This window comes from Coccidioides immitis, assembly GCF_000149335.2.
Source record: "Coccidioides immitis RS genomic scaffold supercont3.4, whole genome shotgun sequence".
NCBI lineage: Eukaryota > Fungi > Ascomycota > Eurotiomycetes > Onygenales > Onygenaceae > Coccidioides > Coccidioides immitis.
Window position 1 is genome coordinate 3,553,799 of NW_004504311.1, and position 18,068 is coordinate 3,571,866.

Here is an 18,068-nt window from a genome sequence, read left to right on the forward strand (position 1 = left end):
TTAGTCAGCATGGCTACCTTCGAACGTACGCTGTCGTTACAGAGCCCCGTATATTCTACCCAATAGAGTAGTGAGGTATAAAATTACACCGTATAGTTCTTACCAAATAAATGCAGCGTGCGCCACAGAAGTGGCTTGCGCTAGCGACCGGCGCTGCTTCGGGTTAAAGATAAACAGCCATCCCAACAACAAACCCTCGCGTCGACATGGAGGGACCATATCCTTCGACATTCCCCGACAATTTAACACAGTAGTCCAGACGCAATAATGTCGTCAATATCGCAGTCGCGCCCTCCACGGCGTGCTTCTACGAGGAAAAGATTAATCGTCCAAGAAAGTTCGGAGGATGAGTTGCAGTCCGGCCGAGCAACCCCGACGTTTTCGGCTGAAGACGACGATGACAACAACGATGAAGAATACACTCCGGTCCCAAATCGGACGGCCGCAAGACGGACGTCTCGACGACAAGCTGCTGAAAGTATTGCTGAATCCTCCCAGTCTACTGTGCAGCCCCCGCGGAAGACCCGACGAACCCAGACCCGAGAGAGCCTAGTAACATCGAATCCGTTTAGCGGAGTGGAAGCGAGTGCTATAATTGGGGATCCAGAGTCTCCGACACGAAGGCAAAGTGTTTCCAGGTCAAGACACAGCACGGCTCATCGAAGTACTCGTATGTCTTCAGTTACTCCCAGAGTGGAGTTCTCCTCTATTCCGACACCAGCACCCTCACAATCTCCAGAGCCTAGTTCGCACAGATCCCGCCGCAGTACTTCTCGGTCGATTGAGCCAACTCCATCCTCAGCAAGACACAGCATTCCTCCTGAGCCCATCCAGCAAGCCGAAACCACTCGACGCTCATCCCGTCGAAGTACTTCTCAACATGTTGAGCCACGCAGATCCTCAACAAGACATAGCCTCACACCAGCGCCCATGCAGCCAGAGCAGACTGATGGGCAATTGTCTCGTCGGAGTTCTTCTCGACAGATTGAATCGACTCCATCATCAGAAAGACATAGTGCCACCCCAACACCCACACAATTCACAGAGACTGGGAGACGACTATCCCGTCGAAGTATTACACGTGAAGCGCCGCAGCAAGAACCCTCTAGCGCTAACCCTGCGGCAGTACCGTCCATAGAACATGATCCTGCTTCATCGGAAAGGGAGGCAACCCCTACAGATTCAGTACAACACCCAACCGATGAAATTCCTCTGCAAAGAGCGCTGCCTGAAGCATCTAACATTGAAGCGATTAATCCAATGTCGACTGCATTGGAGAAGCCAATAGATATCTTGATGAAATCTCGGGCGATGTCGCAACCTCCTACGGAAGAACCCTTGGGGCCGAAACCACGAATGGTCATCACCCATCTAGTTTTGACTAACTTCAAAAGTTATGCAGGTAGACAGGTTGTTGGCCCATTTCATGCCTCCTTTTCTTCGGTGGTTGGACCTAACGGCTCTGGGAAATCAAACGTCATTGATTCACTGCTTTTTGTTTTTGGCTTCCGGGCCAGTAAAATGAGACAAGGCAAGATCTCCGCTCTCATTCATAACTCCGCCAATTTCCCAAACCTCCCATTCTGTGAGGTTGAGGTACATTTTCAGGAAGTTCTCGATCTTCCAGGAGGCGGCCACGAAATTGTGGAAAACTCACAGCTCGTTGTTTCGCGGAGAGCCTTTAAGAACAATACGAGCAAATATTACATGAACCGCAAGGAAACCAACTTCACGACGGTCACCGATTTTCTTCGAGCTCGGGGCATTGATCTGGATCATAAACGCTTCCTCATCTTACAAGGCGAAGTCGAATCGATCGCTCAGATGAAGCCAAAAGCTGCTAATGACCATGATGATGGTCTTCTGGAGTACTTGGAAGACATAATAGGGACGTCGAAATACAAGGTTCCTATCGAGGAGGCTGCGGCAGAGGTTGAAACGCTAAATGAAGTCTGTTCAGAGAAAAGCAGCCGCGTCCAGCACGTTGAGAAAGAGAAATCTTCCCTTGAAGACAAGAAAAACAAGGCTTTGGTGTTCATCAAAGACGAAAATGAGCTTGTAGAAAAGCAGTCTGCTCTGTATCAAATTTACATCGATGAATGCAATGATAACACGAGAGTTACGGAGGAGGCTATTTTGCAGATGCAAGAATTGTTAAACCTCGAGCTCGAAAAGCATCAGGGGAATGAAGAGGGCATTAAGGACCTTCAACGGCAGTTTAAGCGAAGCACAAAGGAACATGAGGCCATGGAGAAGGAAACTCAAGCGATCGCGAAGGAGATGTCCAAATATGATAAAGAATCAGTCAAACTGGAAGAAAAGCGCAAGTTCCTGGCAAACAAGCGGAAGAAACTCGAAAAGGCCATGCAAGCTAGTCGCTTAGCAGCTTCTGAATGTGCGAGCTTAGTCGAAAAGCATGCCGATGACGTTGAGAGAAAAACTGCAGAAATCGCGTCTCTCGAAAAGGAAATGAGACGCGAAGAGGAGGAACTAGCGTCCATCCGTGAGAGCCTAAAAGGAAAAACACAGGGTCTTTCTGATCAGATCGCCGCTATGCAAAAAGGTCTCGAACCGTGGAACGAGAAAATTAACGAGAAGCTGTCCGCGATGGCTGTGGCTCAAAGTGAGCTGGATATTCTTCATGAAAAGAGCAATGCAGGTGCTGTAGCTTTGGAAGAAGCTCAGGCAAAGATTGCTTCCATTCAGGAGGGGGGTGCGGCCAAAACACACGAGCTAGAGCAGCGTCGCTTGGAGCTGACGGAGCTCGAAAATGAAGTTGCAACTCTAACAGCAGAATTACAGAGGTTCTCTGACAAGGAACCAGAATATCGTTCACGTCTGTCTCGTGCTCGACAGAACGCGGAAGAGGCCCGATCGAGCCTCACGAGCACGCAGAACCAGGGCAACGTTCTTGCGGGCCTAATGCGACTGAAAGAGTCAGGTCGTATTCAGGGATTCCACGGGCGTCTCGGAAACCTCGGGACAATCGAAGAGAAATTCGATGTTGCCATCTCGACGGCTTGCCCTGCCCTGGACAACCTTGTAGTGGACTCTGTGGAGGTCGGGCAGCAGTGTATCGAATATCTTCGCAAAAACAATCTCGGCCGAGCGAACTTTATCCTGCTGGACAGGTTACCTCGCAGAGACATGTCTCCCATATTTACTCCGGACAGCGTTCCGCGATTGTTCGATCTAGTCAAGCCTGTTGATCCAAAGTTCAGCCCGGCGTTCTATAGCGTGATGCAGAACACCCTCGTTGCAAAGGATTTAGAACAAGCCAATAAGATTGCGTACGGGGCTCGAAGATGGAGGGTCGTCACCCTTGATGGACAGCTGATTGACGTTTCCGGTACCATGAGTGGAGGTGGAACTCGTGTCGCTAGGGGCGCCATGTCATCAAAGAGGGTGGCGGAAGTTTCAAAGGACCAGGTAGAGAAGCTTGACGCTGAACGTGACCATATGGAGAAGAGATTCCAAGCATTTCAAGAAAAGCAACGCCAATTAGAATCCTCATTGAAAAGCAAAAACGATGACATTCCTAAGCTGAACACCACCATCCAGAAGCTTCAGCTCGAGATCGAGAGTGCCGGCCGCAATCTGGCGGACGCCAAACGCCGAGTCAAAGAGCTTACTGCTGAACATAAACCATCCAAGGATGATGACAGCAGAGCAGCGGCGCTCAGAAAGCATATCTCCTTGTTGGAAGCAGAGATCGATCAATTGCGTGCAGAAAAAGCCGGTGTTGAGGAAGAGATCCAAACTTTGCAGAATAAGATCATGGAAATCGGTGGAGTGAGACTTCGTGGCCAAAAAGCCAAGGTAGATGGACTTAAGGAGCAAATTTCACTCCTTACAGAAGAAGTGTCCAGTGCCGAAGTCTCGAAATCCAAGAATGCTAAGCTTCGTGTAAAACATGAGAAGTCTCGTGTGGACTCCGAAGGAGAGCTTGAGCAGCTTGCAGAGGAACTCGACAGATTATCTCAGGAGAATGAGGACCAGGCCAACATAGTTTCAGAAATGAGAGAAAGAACTGAGGCAGCGCAGGAAGTGAGTATCAGCGTAGGGCATGAAACGGATTTATTCGCTAACTTGTTTTAGGCTTTATTATCCAAAAAGGAAGAACTTGCTGGGCTCAAGGCTGAGCTGAATGAAAAGACAGCCGAACTCAATGAGACCCGTGCGGTTGAAATAGAAATGCGCAACAAGTTAGAGGAAAATCAAAAGGTTCTGGTCGAGAATCAGAAACGGTGCAGATATTGGGAAGAAAAATTGTCGAAACTTTCGCTACAGAACATTAGCGACCTTGGCGAGGAACAAGAATCGGACCAGCTTCCTGTATATACAAAGGACGAGCTGTCTGGCATGAATAAAGAATCCCTCAAAGCCGTCATTGCCGCGTTGGAGGAAAAGACTCAAAATGCTCAAGTGGATCTGTCTGTTCTGGCTGAATATCGGCGTCGAGTTGCGGAGCACGAATCTCGTTCTGCCGATCTTGCAAGCGCACTGGCAAGCCGTGACAATGCTAAATCTCGCCTTGATACCCTTCGCTCGCTTCGATTGACAGGATTCATGGAGGGTTTCAGCACCATTTCTCTTCGCCTGAAGGAGATGTATCAAATGATTACGATGGGTGGTAACGCAGAACTCGAACTCGTGGACTCTCTTGATCCCTTTTCGGAAGGCATCCTGTTTTCCGTTATGCCACCGAAGAAGAGCTGGAAAAATATCAGTAATCTATCTGGAGGTGAAAAGACATTGTCCAGTCTGGCCCTTGTGTTCGCTTTACATCACTACAAACCCACCCCGCTGTATGTCATGGACGAAATTGATGCTGCTTTAGATTTTAGGAACGTGAGTACACTCCGCGGGCATCTAGGATTGCATACTTTGTGCCGTCTAACCATGCTTGCTAGGTCTCTATTGTTGCTTCATATATCAAGGAGCGTACGAAAAATGCGCAGTTCATTGTCATCTCGTTGAGAAATAACATGGTGAGTTGGCCAAATTTACTTACACCGGGTTTTCATTGGTTATATTTTGATCTTAATTGTCACTGCTAACATCGTCTTCTCTCCTCCGTAGTTTGAACTTGCCGCGCGGCTTGTAGGAGTGTATAAGGTTAACCACATGACCAAGAGCGTCACTGTGGAAAATAAAGATTATATCGCGAAGAAAGCTTGAAGATGCAGTGTCATGCTTATAACCCGCTCCGGGAATAGTGTTTAGATTGCTATCCGGATACCCATTTCTTATGTTTATCGTGAATTAGCGGGGCGAGCATTCTAGGCTTAAGATGTGGATCAGGCTGGTCGGTTTGGTTTTCGTGAAGCTACTTTTGTGTCCGGAGTCCCTTTGTGTTCTTCTTGTATATCTTTGATGAGGTGCTTTTGGGCATGATATTTCGTGGAAATGATATGCTATGAATGAAAAACTTTCCAGTTGCTTTGTGCCTCCGAGTCTATGCGGACCACCGTCCCGAGTTTTAAGTGCTTGTGTACCCCACTGTCATAAAAATGGTCATAAAAGCTCGGTTCTTAAACTAGAATTAGGATCTACGTTAATCACAAGGAGCATCGAGTGATAGCGGTTCTTTTTTGGGCAAAAACGGAGCTTTTTTTATACTTTTCACAACTTCGTTGCAGTTGGGTCTCCGTGGAGATTGACTCCGGTAAGACGTTGGTGGAGCGTATAGCCATAGATTATTTATTATTAAGCCCCAAAATCAGAAAATTCAGTCGTAAAATCTCCGAAAATGGCGTCCCAATCTTCAAAAAACTGGTATCAAAAAGAAAACAGTTTGTCAGTGAAAATAGACCAGGGAATAGCATGAAAGAGGAAGAGCTCAATGGTACACACAGTGATATCCAAAGAATCGTTGGACGGAGGATAATTCGAGTCTGTTGGAGCGGCGATCGGGGATTCAATCGGATGAGTCTGTAAAAGAGTTAGTTTATCGAAGCCAGAAACAAGGAGAGGCTTTTGTTGTAAAATGCACCCAGTTCTTCTCAGATATATCCAGCTTCGATCGACCCATATGCTTTGATAGGGTATTATAGCACAACGTCGTCATTCGATCAATGCTCTCCTTTCGGTGCGCGTCGATTGATTCTGGCCATAGCTTTCCTTTAACCATGGAGATTATGACGCATAGGATGAAATACTCCCTCATTCCCTTTTGGACAGCGGTGAACTTCTCCTCCCACCAAGGCAGGACACGCTCGGTCAGAGATACCAAGGTCTGTGTAAGGCTCGGAAGTATCTGCCGTACTATAGAAGATCCTGCGAGGGTGGCATTAGACTAGAGTTCTGGCAGGGAGAAGAGTGGATACAGGGTAAACCTGAGCTTACCAACACCACTATCAGACGTATATAGATAATGACAAATAGTGACTGCAGATTGCATAATAACTTCACTCAAAGTAAACCATGCCCTTCTCCCGAGTTGGTCTAAGAGGACTTGTTCGTGGCATAGGATAGACATGGCCACATCTAATCTAGAACGGGAAGAGTGCGCAAAGGTCCCTGCTTTCGAATCCCCTAAGATACAGGATGAATGCAGCGAGAGCTGGCTTCGCTGAAGCTGTATTTGAAGCAGCGTTCGCCATAGCAATATTCTCTGGTTCGCGTTAACATCAGAATCGCCGACCCCTTTCCACCCTGGAATGCCAGAAAGTTGTTGATATATAGCCTCGTCCAACTCTAAAACCTGGGAAGACGATATCGAAAGTCGTGGGGAGTTGATCAGTGAGCAAATATGTAGTCGCAAACCCAAAGATTTGGCTGCCATGGCTTGATAGGAAGAATCCGTGGGAATGCTTAAAGGCTTTTGTATGGGTATCTCAGCGGTGGATTCTTGAATATCTTCATCATTAATGTTCAATGGAGGCAAGCAGTCATAGTCGGCATGTTGCACTGTTGGCGGCATACCACGATCCAGAGACGCTTGAAGGTCCAATTCTAAGATTGTCGCCCAAACCCTTCGCCGCATTTCCCTGTTGAAAATAGAAATTCGGCAATCCGGCGGCTGCTCGCGATGGAACCCGGCAGACATTGCTAATTTTACAACGTTTCCGGTGGCAGCCCATGCTTGGTTTCTTTGCGTGTGGTTTACTTCCCTGGCCTGCAAAAGGAGACATCGAACTTGTAATGTGGCGAGAGTTGGGCGTTTGATCCCGCAATGTTGTAGCCAAGTATCTGCCCATCGTATCCAGTTTGAAACAGTGCTCGGAGTGATAGTTCCATCGGGGAGGCCGTTCCATACTATTGCCATAATAAGGAAAACCTGAGCAATGAAAAGGGGTGGGGCGGACTGTGGACGGTCCCTAATAAGCTGTAGTTGTTGGTTGAACATTGGTCTATGGAACAGCCTGCTCACACTTCCGAAAGAATTGAAGTAAATGCCCATGCAGCTCTCAATCACTGACCATTGTGGGAGCAGACCACTTAGATAATTGCTATCAAGGGCTAACTCCCCAGGTAATGTTTGCTTTTTGACGCGGCCTTCCTTTAGCTTGGACAGGTCACGTAGAAAGCCGGCAAGGACAGGGTGTTCATACTTCAGCCGATGAAGGTATTGTTTTAGTTCTGGAAACTGGACGGTATCATCAATACCATATTCTCCTATCGATTATGAAAGACTATTCCCACCTCTGGATACAAACTGTAGATATTACTACAGCCATGGAATCGGGTCTTTGTTTCTCTTCCGTGGAGGGTAGCATTGAATATGGTCGCGGGTGTGGTTGGTCGTTTGGACACAGGACTCTCGCCAGGGTCCGCTCCATGGAAGTTGACCCTGGGAGAGGGCGCCCGGGATGGGTTTGTATGAGTCGGGAATGAATGAGCTGACTGTTGAGCAAGGCATTGCACCAAATACTCAAGGGTTTTCAGATTTTGGCCCTCAACCTGGTCAGGCTCTGGCGCCACCAGGGGTACCTCAGGACGGGGCGGCGCTGAGGGCTCGTAATCTGCATGAAACGCTGGTGGGCGGTTCTCATAGGTGCATCTCTCTGGCCAGGGAGTCTTCAGACACCGTTCGCAAGAAGGCTGGCCAAAGTCACACTTGACCTTTCTGTTGCGACACGGCAAACAAGCCAGCGTCCTACGCTTTCTCTTTTTCCGAGGCGGCTCGGAGACACCACGACACGCTTTCACCACGACTTCTTGCTCGTCTACCATTTTTGCCACCCAGATAAGCGCACAGTCTGCAATCGATTACTCCGTCTTCGATCTTGGGGAGATGGACATGATGCGGCGACGTCGTCTGCATAAATACTGCTGGAGCCCGATAGATCCGTCAAATCCGTCAAATCCAGCGGGGATTCGGCAATAAGATCCGCAACTCCATAGCAACTTCGAGACCGACCTCCGATTGGCGGAATTGCGGAGTAACTTCAGTCCCAGCAGCGATTTAGTTTGCAGTTTGTTCGCTGTCTCTCTTGAAGCGAGCTCAATCTAGTTAATGCAGCGGCACAGCTATGGCTTACCGTGTGAGGATGCAAGGAAAGTCGACTCCTTGGCGGGGGATTAATCTCTCAGAAACGCCTTCAACAGCGTTCCAATCACCTAGCCAGTGGGGAGTACACATGTAGTTTATCATGCGGAAAGCGAGAAAACGCAAGGATCGGAGATAACCTGATAGCTCGGTGTTGCCTGTGGTGCTGCAGAGATATATGATTCCACTCTTAAATGGAACGCTGAGCTGGCATCAGGCAAATACATTTCGACGTTTTATAAAACCAAAAAAATCCTAGTATCGGGTCTGTTCTCTACACAACCGCGGATTCCAGTCTGTCCATGATGTTTAACTCACTCGTGTCTCGTGCGCGGTCGGTTTGGGGAACGAAAGGAAATGATGGATACATATTTCCCACGGTAGACCCCGAATCAGACGGCCCGGATTGTACCAGAGACTGTGCAGATTGTACGATAAAATATCCTTCGCGCTTCATGACCGAAAACCAACGACGGCTCTATGGCAAGGTCAAGCCGTTTGCGACTCATGTCCTTGTGGCCACAGGCAAGTCGGACTGGGTTCCGAAGGTGGAAAATATGCAGGGAACCTTGATGGAAGCTTTTGCAAGTACTTCGCGTCAAACAGAGCAGGGTGTTCGTATTCCATACACCCATCGCCCGGTCTTCGTACAATGCAAGGATCAATATGCTAACACTCACCCGCAGCGCATTATGGTCTCTGCATCGAATATACCAACTTCACAAGCCTGCACCGATGCTGTATCCCTAAATTCCAAGACGAATCTACTATTCTATTATTGCCTTCCTTTACGTTTGTCGACAGAGTGCGAGTTGGAGATATTCCGGAGTTGAAGAGCCGCTTCATTGAAGCCCTAGCTGTAGACGAGCGAAATGATGCCGACACAGGGCGTCGTTTGACACCTCGATCTTGCCAGCGAGACTATGTAGTCCTACTTTGTTCTCACAAAAGTCGAGATGCACGATGCGGGATATCAGCACCACTTATAAAACGCGAACTTGAGCGCCATCTGCGACCTCTCGGGCTCCATCGCGACGACAGTGACGACCGCCCTGGCGGGGTGAGTGTTTACTTCGTCTCGCACGTGGGCGGGCATAAATTTTCGGCAAATGTGCTTATTTACCGGAAGGAGGCAGAACAGATGATCTGGCTCGCACGAGTTCGACCAGAGCATTGTGAAGGAATTGTCAAGTATACAATTTTAAAGGGCAAAGTGGTTCACCCCGACTTCCAGCTCCGGGGCGGATTTGATAACAAACGCTGTTTGACAAGTTGGTAGTGTACACGGTCGCATAGAGTGGTGCTTCAATTCATCCAAAATATGCCTGGGTTCTCAGATGGATTAACAGAGAGCAAAACACGGGGAACTTTTGGGTGCTGGCAAAAATTTTACAAAACATGGGATAAATTTTGGAGTTTGGTGTAACTAACTACGGAGTAGTGAGGTTGATGTCATTGGGTGGACGCGTAGGAGACGCGACGCGTTTGTTGGTTAGTATCTAATTTCGGCTGGAAACTTTTTTGAAGGGCAAATGTTCATCATGGTACGGAGCACTCCGTAGTGACATACTCATGCTCCGTGGGCATCAAATGACTGTTTCATTCCCATGATATATAATTGCTCTGCTCTCCAGTAATTTGACAATGGCAACCTCCGCTGGTTCACCCATCGAACAGCAACTGGCTTCTCTCCGCTCCGAGCTAAAGGAGTGGGAAAAGGCGTTCTCTGACGCAAATGAAGGCCGAAAAGCCACGCGAGAAGACATCAAAAAGGACGCCGCTATAGGTAGGTGCTGGTCTCTCTGGTGCCCCTCAATGTCCCTTCATCGAGTCGCATGCTAAGTTGGACAGCTGCAAAGTACAAAACTTATTCACGACTTCGATCCCAGAAACCATCGTCTTGTCTCGATAGAAGCACTACGGATCATAATGCAATCTCCCCGGCACGCTCCCAAAAAAAGCGCACGTATCCTTTTACCGACAGCCTAGCCGGACACGAAAGCTGCGCGTTTGCGACTCCTCGAAAAGTTGCAAAGCATACCTCCGCGCCTCAACACCCGTCTCATCTAGATCCATACGAATCACCCCCAAATGTTAGAAGATTGCTTAGCCCCAATGAACCAAACATTTCTCCTATACCTCTTCGGGCAGCCATTGGCCCTACTCCTCAGCGCGATGGCAAAGTATTGGGGCTTTTTGACTTGCTCTCCCCATCGAGCCCGAACACAGCAGCTCCGTCGTCTAGACAGAAACAGTCGACTCTCATCGATGCGACGGCCACGCCATCTCCTACTAAAAAGATGCAAACTCCCAGTAGAGACCATGGGTCTGCTATCCGCCCACGAAGATACTCATTAACACCAGTTTCATCGGCGAAGAAATTCTATCTTTCGAAATTTTTTGGGACTCCAAGCACGATGCGATACGCCACTATTATAGAAGCAGACGAAGGGAATGCCAACGTCGGAGACGAAGTCGCTTCTCCTGCTCAACCCACTCCATCGCGGAAAACAAACGGTAGCGAATTAGAGACACCCACGTTTCTGCGGCGGAGGAGCGTTTTATTTCCTCGCACAACGAACAATGGGAAGGGTAAAATCAACACCACCAGCCCAATTGCTGTACGGATGCCGCAGAAAGTGGTGGGTAAAGGGCTTAGCCAACTCGTGCAGGGGCTCCGTGATCTAGAAGATGAAATGATACAGGACGATATGGACGCGCTCCGTGAAGCCGAAGCTGCGGATGCTGAGGCAGGTAAGGTATTTGTCAAAGACAGTCAGGTTCCAGACAGCAACTTGGACGCCCCAGACCCAACGAATACCCCCTCGAAACCTGAAAGATATTGGAAGAAGAAAGGTCAAAAGAGGACTACTAGGTTGGTTTATATGCGTCCTGTGCGCGCGAAGCCGCGGCAAGCTCCTGAATTTGCCATTCCTGAGGAAGATAGTGAGGATGAGCTGGCTACCGCGGCCGAGTCTCAGGGTCCTTTTTCCGCTGGCGGAGATAATCTGGATAGTGAGGACGAAGGTAATACCCGTTCTAAAGATAAGAACAACCAGGGCGGGAAAGCAAAACAGAGCGAGAATAAATTTGTCCAAAAGGTGCGAAAAATTAAGGCGGCGGCGCATGCCAACTACAGGGCGCTCAAGATAAGGAGTAAAAATGGTGGTGGCAAGGGACGGTTCGGTCGTAGGAGGTAAGGGCATGATGTATTGCTTTCCGAGACTGGGTAATATTGACCGGCAGCGAGAACCAAATGAAAATAGCATGGCATAATGAGTCTACGAAATCATAGTTCTGGAATGGTGCATTGTTTATAGGTAGCGCTGCTATTGTTCGCTATATATAATTTATTCATTTATGCAGAGTGTTCCTTGCAGCAGACGGTCTTCGCATCCTGATATGGACGCCGAAAATGGGGATTGCTGGACTGATATCTAGATGCAATGGCACTAGGGCCAACCAGAGGAAGGCCTTACGCTTACAATATGGGCACCGTCTGCAAACCCAGAACCCGCCTCTTTAACCCGATTTCCCCGGAACCTGGTCGCACACGTCGAAGGGTTTCATGACAATGATATGCACGCTCAGTCAGGCAGATACAGTCGCCTGGCGCGCTCAACTCTCCTCACCTGGGAAAGATCAGGTCGAGGGTCCTGCATTCTGTGTTTTCGTACCCCTCGCGACTCATTCCTATGTGTCCGGTCCATGTAGGACCGAGATCTGCTTCCGTCTTCTCGATGGGTGTCGAGCTCTCGACGATGAATCGTTGGCAAAGTGGGTTGCGCACGTTCATCATACTGCACTGCTCTATCCCAATCTTGCAACGAATTAAAAGGACTGCGCAACCAGGCCTGTAGTTCATGTAGAAATAATCGCGCGTTCTCTCTTCCAATGAATTCCTGCAATAATTCCTCTGCTTGTCCACCGCTTCCTTTGATATCAACTGTTCGCAGTATCGCAATGATATACTCCAGTAAAAATTCCGCATTGCGCGCCCGACGAGTTCTTACGGGGCCGTTATTATTCTGCTGCTCTCCTCCACCCTGTACGTCGGCATTATCTGGATCGAGAAATTCAAATACTTGTAGCTCTCTTCGTACCCACTTCCTGGCGCGGGATACCAGGTTCTCATCCCTGTTGAATAGCTGTGGAGTGAACTCACGGTACTGTGATAGTCGATTTGAACCGACATGCTGGGAGTATAGCTGTCGTCGATAAATATAACGCCGACGGCCTAAAGGATCGTCGGGCTGTTGGGGAGGATGTCGGAAAGAAGATATTCGCCTGCCAGACCGACGCTCTGGGCACGAATTTGGACGCTGTCGTGTAGATGGATGACGAGTACTGGAGTTCTGTTCTTCCGTTGAAGAAGGCAAATAAAATATTTCCGGGCCTTTCGGCGCCTGGAGATTGTATTTTACTCCCGTTATTTCAGTTTGACCTAGAGCCAGTCAGCGTGCCTGTCTCCTATGAAGGACAAGCAATTCGACTCACATAGCGGACAAGCTCTCCGCTGCTGCAGCCAACTCACAAGGCATAGGAAGTCGAAGTTTCCGTGCTTGCAAGGTATCGTGACTCCAACGTCCCGCACTTGCTCCAGGCATATCACACAGGGGTTGGCATGATCATTGGTAGCGTCACAAGCTACTTCGTCGAGCGTCTTCCGGATGACTTCTTGCTGCAAATCTCCATCGCATGCCATGGGAATTTCACACCATCCATCCAGCCACCATCGCGCTTGATCAGACAAACGCAGCCACAAGCTTGGTTGGACCTCATGGAGGCTAAGGCCTCGGGAAAGGAAGAATTTGCACGCCGGCAGTGTGATTACATAATATCGGGCAGCCTGCCGGGCTCGAATTTTGATAAGGGCGGGCGCCAGCGAGGCTGCTCAAGCTGTGCTACGGACCGCTCTACTTCATCGCGTGTGCTGACTGCTGCGCTTCTGGAATGCTTTCCCTGGACGATGTGTTGTGATGCTTCGGTCTGGCAAACACATTTCTGCGCGTGCGGCTTTATATTCCAAGATGGCACCTCCCCTGCTCAACTCGTCCAATTCCTTTGATGCGAAGAAGCCGGTGACGTACAGCACCACCGCTCTGAAGAGATGGTCCTGCTTAAACAATAATAAAGACCTTCCAGGTGCGCTCTTTGTTGCTATAATGTTGGCTCGGGCGCTGACCTGGGGATTATAGCAATTCCTGATGTCAAAGCTATCCATGTCTATGATTTTGACAATACCTGTAAGTAATATTCGTGCATGAGATCCTCCTGGGAAATGCTGACGGCTTTTATATCGCAATAGTGTTTAACAGCCCCCTCCCCAACCCACAGCTTTGGAATGGTCTTACGATTGGCTTCCTTCAGGCCTATGAATCATTTGCAAATGGCGGCTGGTGGCATGACCCCAATATCCTTGCGGCCACTGGTCAGGGGATTGACGTAGAAGAACCTTTAGCTTGGAAAGGTTGGTGGAACGAACAAATAGTATGCTTTCTACAGAATGGATCAATATAGGCCTTATCTGCTGACTTTCCAAAAGGTTGAACTTGTTGAATTGAGCATGAAGCAAAAAGACGTCCTTACAGTACTTCTTACTGGACGCGCGGAGAGCTCTTTTGCAGAGATTATCAAACGAATTGTCAAAAGCAGGTCTTTGGAGTTTGACCTTGTGTGCCTAAAGCCCGAAATTGGACCCAACAGCCAACGCTTTTCTAGCACGATCAATTTCAAGCAGATTTTCCTTGAAGATATGATATTTACATACAAGCATGCCGATGAGATCAGAGTTTACGAAGATCGTATTAGACAGTAAGAATAATGCCTCCAAACTACGTGAACAACCTTCTGAATCTTTCTAGTGTCAAAGGTTTTCGGGACTACTTTGAGCAGTTCAATCTCCAATTTCTTGCTCCCAATTCGCATCCAATTCGGAAATCTATCACGGCCGAAGTCATCCATGTTGCTGAGAGCACTAGGTATCTGCCACCTGTTGCTGAAGCTGCCGAGGTACAACGTATGATTAATTCTCACAATGCAATTGTGACGGCCGCCTCCGGAAACGTCACCAAGTCGCCATATGGGCGCCTTCGAATTCATCGTGTAATTTTCTACACCGGTTACATGCTTGCCAATGCTGACTCCGAACGATTGGTGAAATATCTTACCTTACCTATGATTTCACCCAGCCTTGTCGATTCGGGGGATGTCAAACTGATGGCCAATACCATATTGATTACACCTCGCGCTGCGCCAAAGGCTATCCTCGACAGAGTAGGTGGCATTGGTAAGGTCGTGCGTTGGCGAGTCACGGATACAGCTGTTTTTGAAAACAAGATATGGGCTGCAAGAGTAGCCCCTATATCCGATTCGGAAGATATTTACACTGATAACCCTGATCCTGTAGTTGTCCTTGCCCTAAGGAGAGGCGCTCGGCCCATTGACGTGGGAAGGATACGCAACTGGAACCCCGTTTCCGAAGAAAATGCCTTGGTTTTTGATACCACTATAGGAGAAAAATTGGTTTTGCGAGTGGCAGAAGATAACTCAGATGATGGAGATGGAGAAGCGCCGAATGTAGGCCGACCATTCAAGCGCAGACACAAGTATGATACTCGTGACAACGAAGATGTCCCTTCGTACCCAAAGGAGAACCATCGCGAACCAGGGCGCCCCCGTGGTGGTTACAATGATTACAGTCGATCTCGCCACGAAAGACACCCAGATGACCGACCGCCAAGGCATTATCATGACGAGGATTCCCGCCGTGGCCCACCCCCACCAGGCTACCGTGGAGGTGGTCGTGGGCGTGCGGGCCGCGGAGGTAGAGGAGGACGAGGACGAGGGCGTGCGCCTGGTCCCCGAGAAGGTGGCGGCTATGCTGGATACCGATCTTTGGACGATTATCCTTCCAGCAGACCCGGCTACGATGGAGCCGGTGACGATAGAGGGGGGCCTGGGAGTGGAAATCCAGTCATGAACTATTGAGATCGTTTTTCCCTCCCTATGGTCCCTGTTTCCGGTGTGCATGTTGATATTTCCCTTTTGCTTCCAATCATGGCGTTATACTATGAAATAAAACTATCTCTACGTGTAGGAGCGGCGTTGGGGCGGGCTCCGTCTCCTAGTTGGGTTTTCAGTTCCTCGGAAGGCGTACGGTGGGAGAGATTTGCTGGGTATGTAGGGCTCCAGGGTCACCGGCTGGAGGTGGATATTTTCTGCCATTTTCCGACTTTATGTCCGGTACATATAATTCACGGTGTCATCGGCATTGTATTACCGATTTTATAAGAGCTGATTTGAATTCCTCCACTTCACCATTCTAAAACAATACTCGCAAAGAGCAAGGTCAGTTCTTGACTCACATCTTTGATAGTTAATAAATGCACTCGAGTCTGTACGAAAATATTTTTACATACTCCCAGCCACTACCCTATTATCGTAGAGTCAGGGTTGAAGAATCGAAAAGTAGCCAGATCCATCCAAATGCGATTTAACCTCCATCTTTATAATATGACAACAATTTCGCAGCAAAAAGAAAAACTCAAGGGGAATATCCCGCCCACGAGCCCGTAAAACATGAAAGCATCAAAACCATGGACATGAAGCGTAATGTAGTGCGCGTATAAATCCATCCCAGCCATCCTTTTTTTCCCTCATCAAGAAATGTTCCTCATATCATCAATCATCTGTAAGCCTCGTCAACAAACTAATACTTAGGATCATCGCCAGTAACCCAATCGTAACAACAACGAGCAAGCCGAATCCAAACCAGCCTAATATCATCGCTGACGTGCCCACCCCACTTTTTACGCTTCCGTTGCCCAGATCCTGGGCTACTGTGCTTGCCGCTACGGATGCAGTGTGCTGCCAGAGGACGGAAACCAAAATGAACACGGAAGCAACGAATATCAGAGAGAGCGCGACTTGCGAAACAGGTCGTGATGGGAACGGCCTGACCTCCTGCTCGGAGCCATCGGGAGAGGTTTCTTCGTGCCAGCCGGGGAAGGTACCCAGGATAAGGAAACAGACAAATGCGAATATTACGGCAACAATGCTAAGAGATATCCAGCTATGTTAGCCAGAACCCGGAAAAAAAAGAAAAAAAAGAGAGAGAGAGAGTGAGAGTGAGTGAGAGAGAGAAGAGATAGGACTTACATTAGGTATGGGAAAACAACAGCGTCTTTGAATGTTGATGCCACCCAGACAAGGTTCAAGGGGTCATCTTCGGCAGGAAGGATGCCAGCTAGCGCTGTGGCGTTCGCGTTGCAGATAAATGATCCGCCGCCACGCTGAACGCAGATTCCAAAATATCCTACGCGAACCTCAAGCTGCGCGCCACGGACTATATTTGCGATGTCTGCTGTTACGGATGGAGCGGATTGTGCGGTTGACTCTATGGGGGGATAGTGTTCGTAAAATAAGGATATTAAGAAGATTGTTGGTATTTGAGGCGAAGAGGATGAACATCCTGCTAATAAAAGGGCTAATTGAAGAAACTGTTAGCAAACATTGAGAGGACGATATAGGCCATTCATTGACTTACAAAGCAGAATGATAGCAAGGGCGATAAATATCATGAGAATATGGTGATACCCGATCTGTGTTATGAACCCTATTGATAAAGATGTCAGTCTTGAAATGTGAAATCCTTCCGGGTTCTAAGAGATGGAACGGGGGCAAACGCACGGCGGGCGCCGGTCACAAACCGCAATTCGGGCATGGTTATGTGACGATTTCCACTGCTCCAGAGCCCGTACTACTCCAGCTCCAATCCTTGCTCACTTCTCGGTGCCCCGAGAAGGAGCACGGTGTAATTCCAATCAGACGATGTCCTTCTGCAATCCCAAAAGCCTCGATCTTTGATGCAAGTATCCCGCGTGGCGTCGCGACTTGGGTGGAACTCGTTCGACTCCGCGCCGTAACCGATTCTAACGTATCGAAGTTGCGCGATGCGGTTTATCGTCTCTCAATGCAAGGGCACCTCCCTTACCTCCTGCACAAAGGTATATTTAAGACGTCAGAAGTGTCAGATAAAACTTCTTAATTACAGTATGCGGTGCGACTGAGAATGGATAAGGCATGGAAGGAAGGGAGGAGAAAAGATAGTAAGTGACGTGAAGTAATGATAGGGAGTGAATAAGCGAGTAGAAACTCAGTGCATAAACCCCCTTTCTTTTTTTTCTTTCTCTGTCCTCTTTGTCACACATATAGTGACTGCAGGATGTCACCGAAACGAATGACCAATCTCACGGGGAAGGGAATCGCAGCGCCGACGGCTTCATCTCGTCGAAAAGAGGCAAGATCAGGTTTCACGGGGTCCGAAGGTTGCAGTAGCAGATATCGACGGCCGACGGTGGCTGGATCTATGGGATGGTTGGAGGCTGTCAGGGCTGCCGGCGGACGACTGGCATGTGCTGGTGGCTGGGCCAACGGGGCCGCTCTTTTGTTTACGCTGCGAAGTACTCTCTATTACCGGGGCAACCCCGCGTTGCCGCCCTGGCAGAATCAGCCGCGCGCTAAAATAGCCGGGGCCCACGCGGAGCATTGCATGCACTAGGCAACTCTTGGT

The 18,068-nt window shown here is 48.8% G+C and overlaps 8 protein-coding genes across 8 annotated transcripts; 5 read left to right on the forward strand and 3 right to left on the reverse strand.

Moving 5' to 3' along the window:
* The first annotated feature begins 235 nt into the window (after positions 1-235).
* CIMG_05518 (nuclear condensin complex subunit Smc4) lies at positions 236-5,257 on the forward strand. Its single transcript, XM_001246076.2, has 4 exons — positions 236-4,047; positions 4,099-4,851; positions 4,914-4,991; positions 5,083-5,257. Exons 1-4 carry the CDS (start codon positions 268-270, stop codon positions 5,179-5,181), a joined length of 4,710 nt encoding a protein of 1,569 aa, XP_001246077.2. The 5' UTR covers positions 236-267; the 3' UTR covers positions 5,182-5,257.
* Positions 5,258-5,573: 316 nt separating this feature from the next.
* On the reverse strand, positions 5,574-8,178 carry CIMG_05519 (uncharacterized protein; the record flags this gene model as incomplete). Its single annotated transcript, XM_001246077.2, has 5 exons — positions 5,574-5,775; positions 5,857-5,934; positions 5,996-6,279; positions 6,349-7,591; positions 7,648-8,178. The coding sequence occupies 5 exons, from the start codon at positions 8,176-8,178 to the stop codon at positions 5,710-5,712; spliced, it is 2,202 nt and encodes a 733-aa protein (XP_001246078.2). The 3' UTR covers positions 5,574-5,709.
* Positions 8,179-8,799: 621 nt separating this feature from the next.
* On the forward strand, positions 8,800-9,773 carry CIMG_11561 (sucrase/ferredoxin domain-containing protein; the record flags this gene model as incomplete). The annotated part of the gene is made up of 2 exons (XM_012358503.1): positions 8,800-9,112; positions 9,181-9,773. 2 exons carry the CDS (start codon positions 8,800-8,802, stop codon positions 9,771-9,773), a joined length of 906 nt encoding a protein of 301 aa, XP_012213926.1.
* A 305-nt stretch (positions 9,774-10,078) lies between these two features.
* On the forward strand, positions 10,079-11,865 carry CIMG_11562 (uncharacterized protein). The gene is made up of 2 exons (XM_012358504.1): positions 10,079-10,280; positions 10,346-11,865. Exons 1-2 carry the CDS (start codon positions 10,139-10,141, stop codon positions 11,692-11,694), a joined length of 1,491 nt encoding a protein of 496 aa, XP_012213927.1. The 5' UTR covers positions 10,079-10,138; the 3' UTR covers positions 11,695-11,865.
* An 11-nt stretch (positions 11,866-11,876) lies between these two features.
* CIMG_05521 (RING finger domain-containing protein) lies at positions 11,877-13,219 on the reverse strand. Its single transcript, XM_001246079.2, has 2 exons — positions 12,992-13,219; positions 11,877-12,938 (listed from the first exon to the last, which is right to left on the reverse strand). Exons 1-2 carry the CDS (start codon positions 13,197-13,199, stop codon positions 12,082-12,084), a joined length of 1,065 nt encoding a protein of 354 aa, XP_001246080.1. The 5' UTR covers positions 13,200-13,219; the 3' UTR covers positions 11,877-12,081.
* A 251-nt stretch (positions 13,220-13,470) lies between these two features.
* Positions 13,471-16,689, forward strand: CIMG_05522 (uncharacterized protein). The gene is made up of 6 exons (XM_001246080.2): positions 13,471-13,639; positions 13,693-13,740; positions 13,803-13,984; positions 14,040-14,308; positions 14,359-16,550; positions 16,655-16,689. The coding sequence occupies exons 1-5, from the start codon at positions 13,525-13,527 to the stop codon at positions 15,482-15,484; spliced, it is 1,740 nt and encodes a 579-aa protein (XP_001246081.2). The 5' UTR covers positions 13,471-13,524; the 3' UTR covers positions 15,485-16,550; positions 16,655-16,689.
* CIMG_05523 (uncharacterized protein) lies at positions 16,178-17,805 on the reverse strand (the record flags this gene model as incomplete). Its single annotated transcript, XM_001246081.2, has 4 exons — positions 17,186-17,805; positions 17,043-17,111; positions 16,655-16,982; positions 16,178-16,553 (listed from the first exon to the last, which is right to left on the reverse strand). Exons 1-4 carry the CDS (start codon positions 17,217-17,219, stop codon positions 16,178-16,180), a joined length of 807 nt encoding a protein of 268 aa, XP_001246082.2. The 5' UTR covers positions 17,220-17,805.
* CIMG_05524 (uncharacterized protein) lies at positions 17,568-18,056 on the forward strand (the record flags this gene model as incomplete). The annotated part of the gene is made up of 2 exons (XM_001246082.1): positions 17,568-17,604; positions 17,767-18,056. 2 exons carry the CDS (start codon positions 17,568-17,570, stop codon positions 18,054-18,056), a joined length of 327 nt encoding a protein of 108 aa, XP_001246083.1.
* Positions 18,057-18,068: the final 12 nt, after the last annotated feature.

Coding starts and splice junctions, on each gene's coding strand:
- CIMG_05518 (XM_001246076.2), top strand. CDS start 268: ATGTCGTCAATATCGCAGTCGCGCCCTCCACGGCGTGCTTCTACGAGG. Junction 4,048..4,098: donor GAACTGAGGCAGCGCAGGAA/GTGAGTATCAGC, acceptor AACTTGTTTTAG/GCTTTATTATCCAAAAAGGA. Junction 4,992..5,082: donor TCTCGTTGAGAAATAACATG/GTGAGTTGGCCA, acceptor TCTCCTCCGTAG/TTTGAACTTGCCGCGCGGCT.
- CIMG_11562 (XM_012358504.1), top strand. CDS start 10,139: ATGGCAACCTCCGCTGGTTCACCCATCGAACAGCAACTGGCTTCTCTC. Junction 10,281..10,345: donor CAAAAAGGACGCCGCTATAG/GTAGGTGCTGGT, acceptor TAAGTTGGACAG/CTGCAAAGTACAAAACTTAT.
- CIMG_05521 (XM_001246079.2), bottom strand. CDS start 13,199: ATGGCATGCGATGGAGATTTGCAGCAAGAAGTCATCCGGAAGACGCTC. Junction 12,939..12,991: donor GCGGAGAGCTTGTCCGCTAT/GTGAGTCGAATT, acceptor GACTGGCTCTAG/GTCAAACTGAAATAACGGGA.
- CIMG_05522 (XM_001246080.2), top strand. CDS start 13,525: ATGGCACCTCCCCTGCTCAACTCGTCCAATTCCTTTGATGCGAAGAAG. Junction 13,985..14,039: donor GTTGGTGGAACGAACAAATA/GTATGCTTTCTA, acceptor ACTTTCCAAAAG/GTTGAACTTGTTGAATTGAG. Junction 14,309..14,358: donor TACGAAGATCGTATTAGACA/GTAAGAATAATG, acceptor GAATCTTTCTAG/TGTCAAAGGTTTTCGGGACT.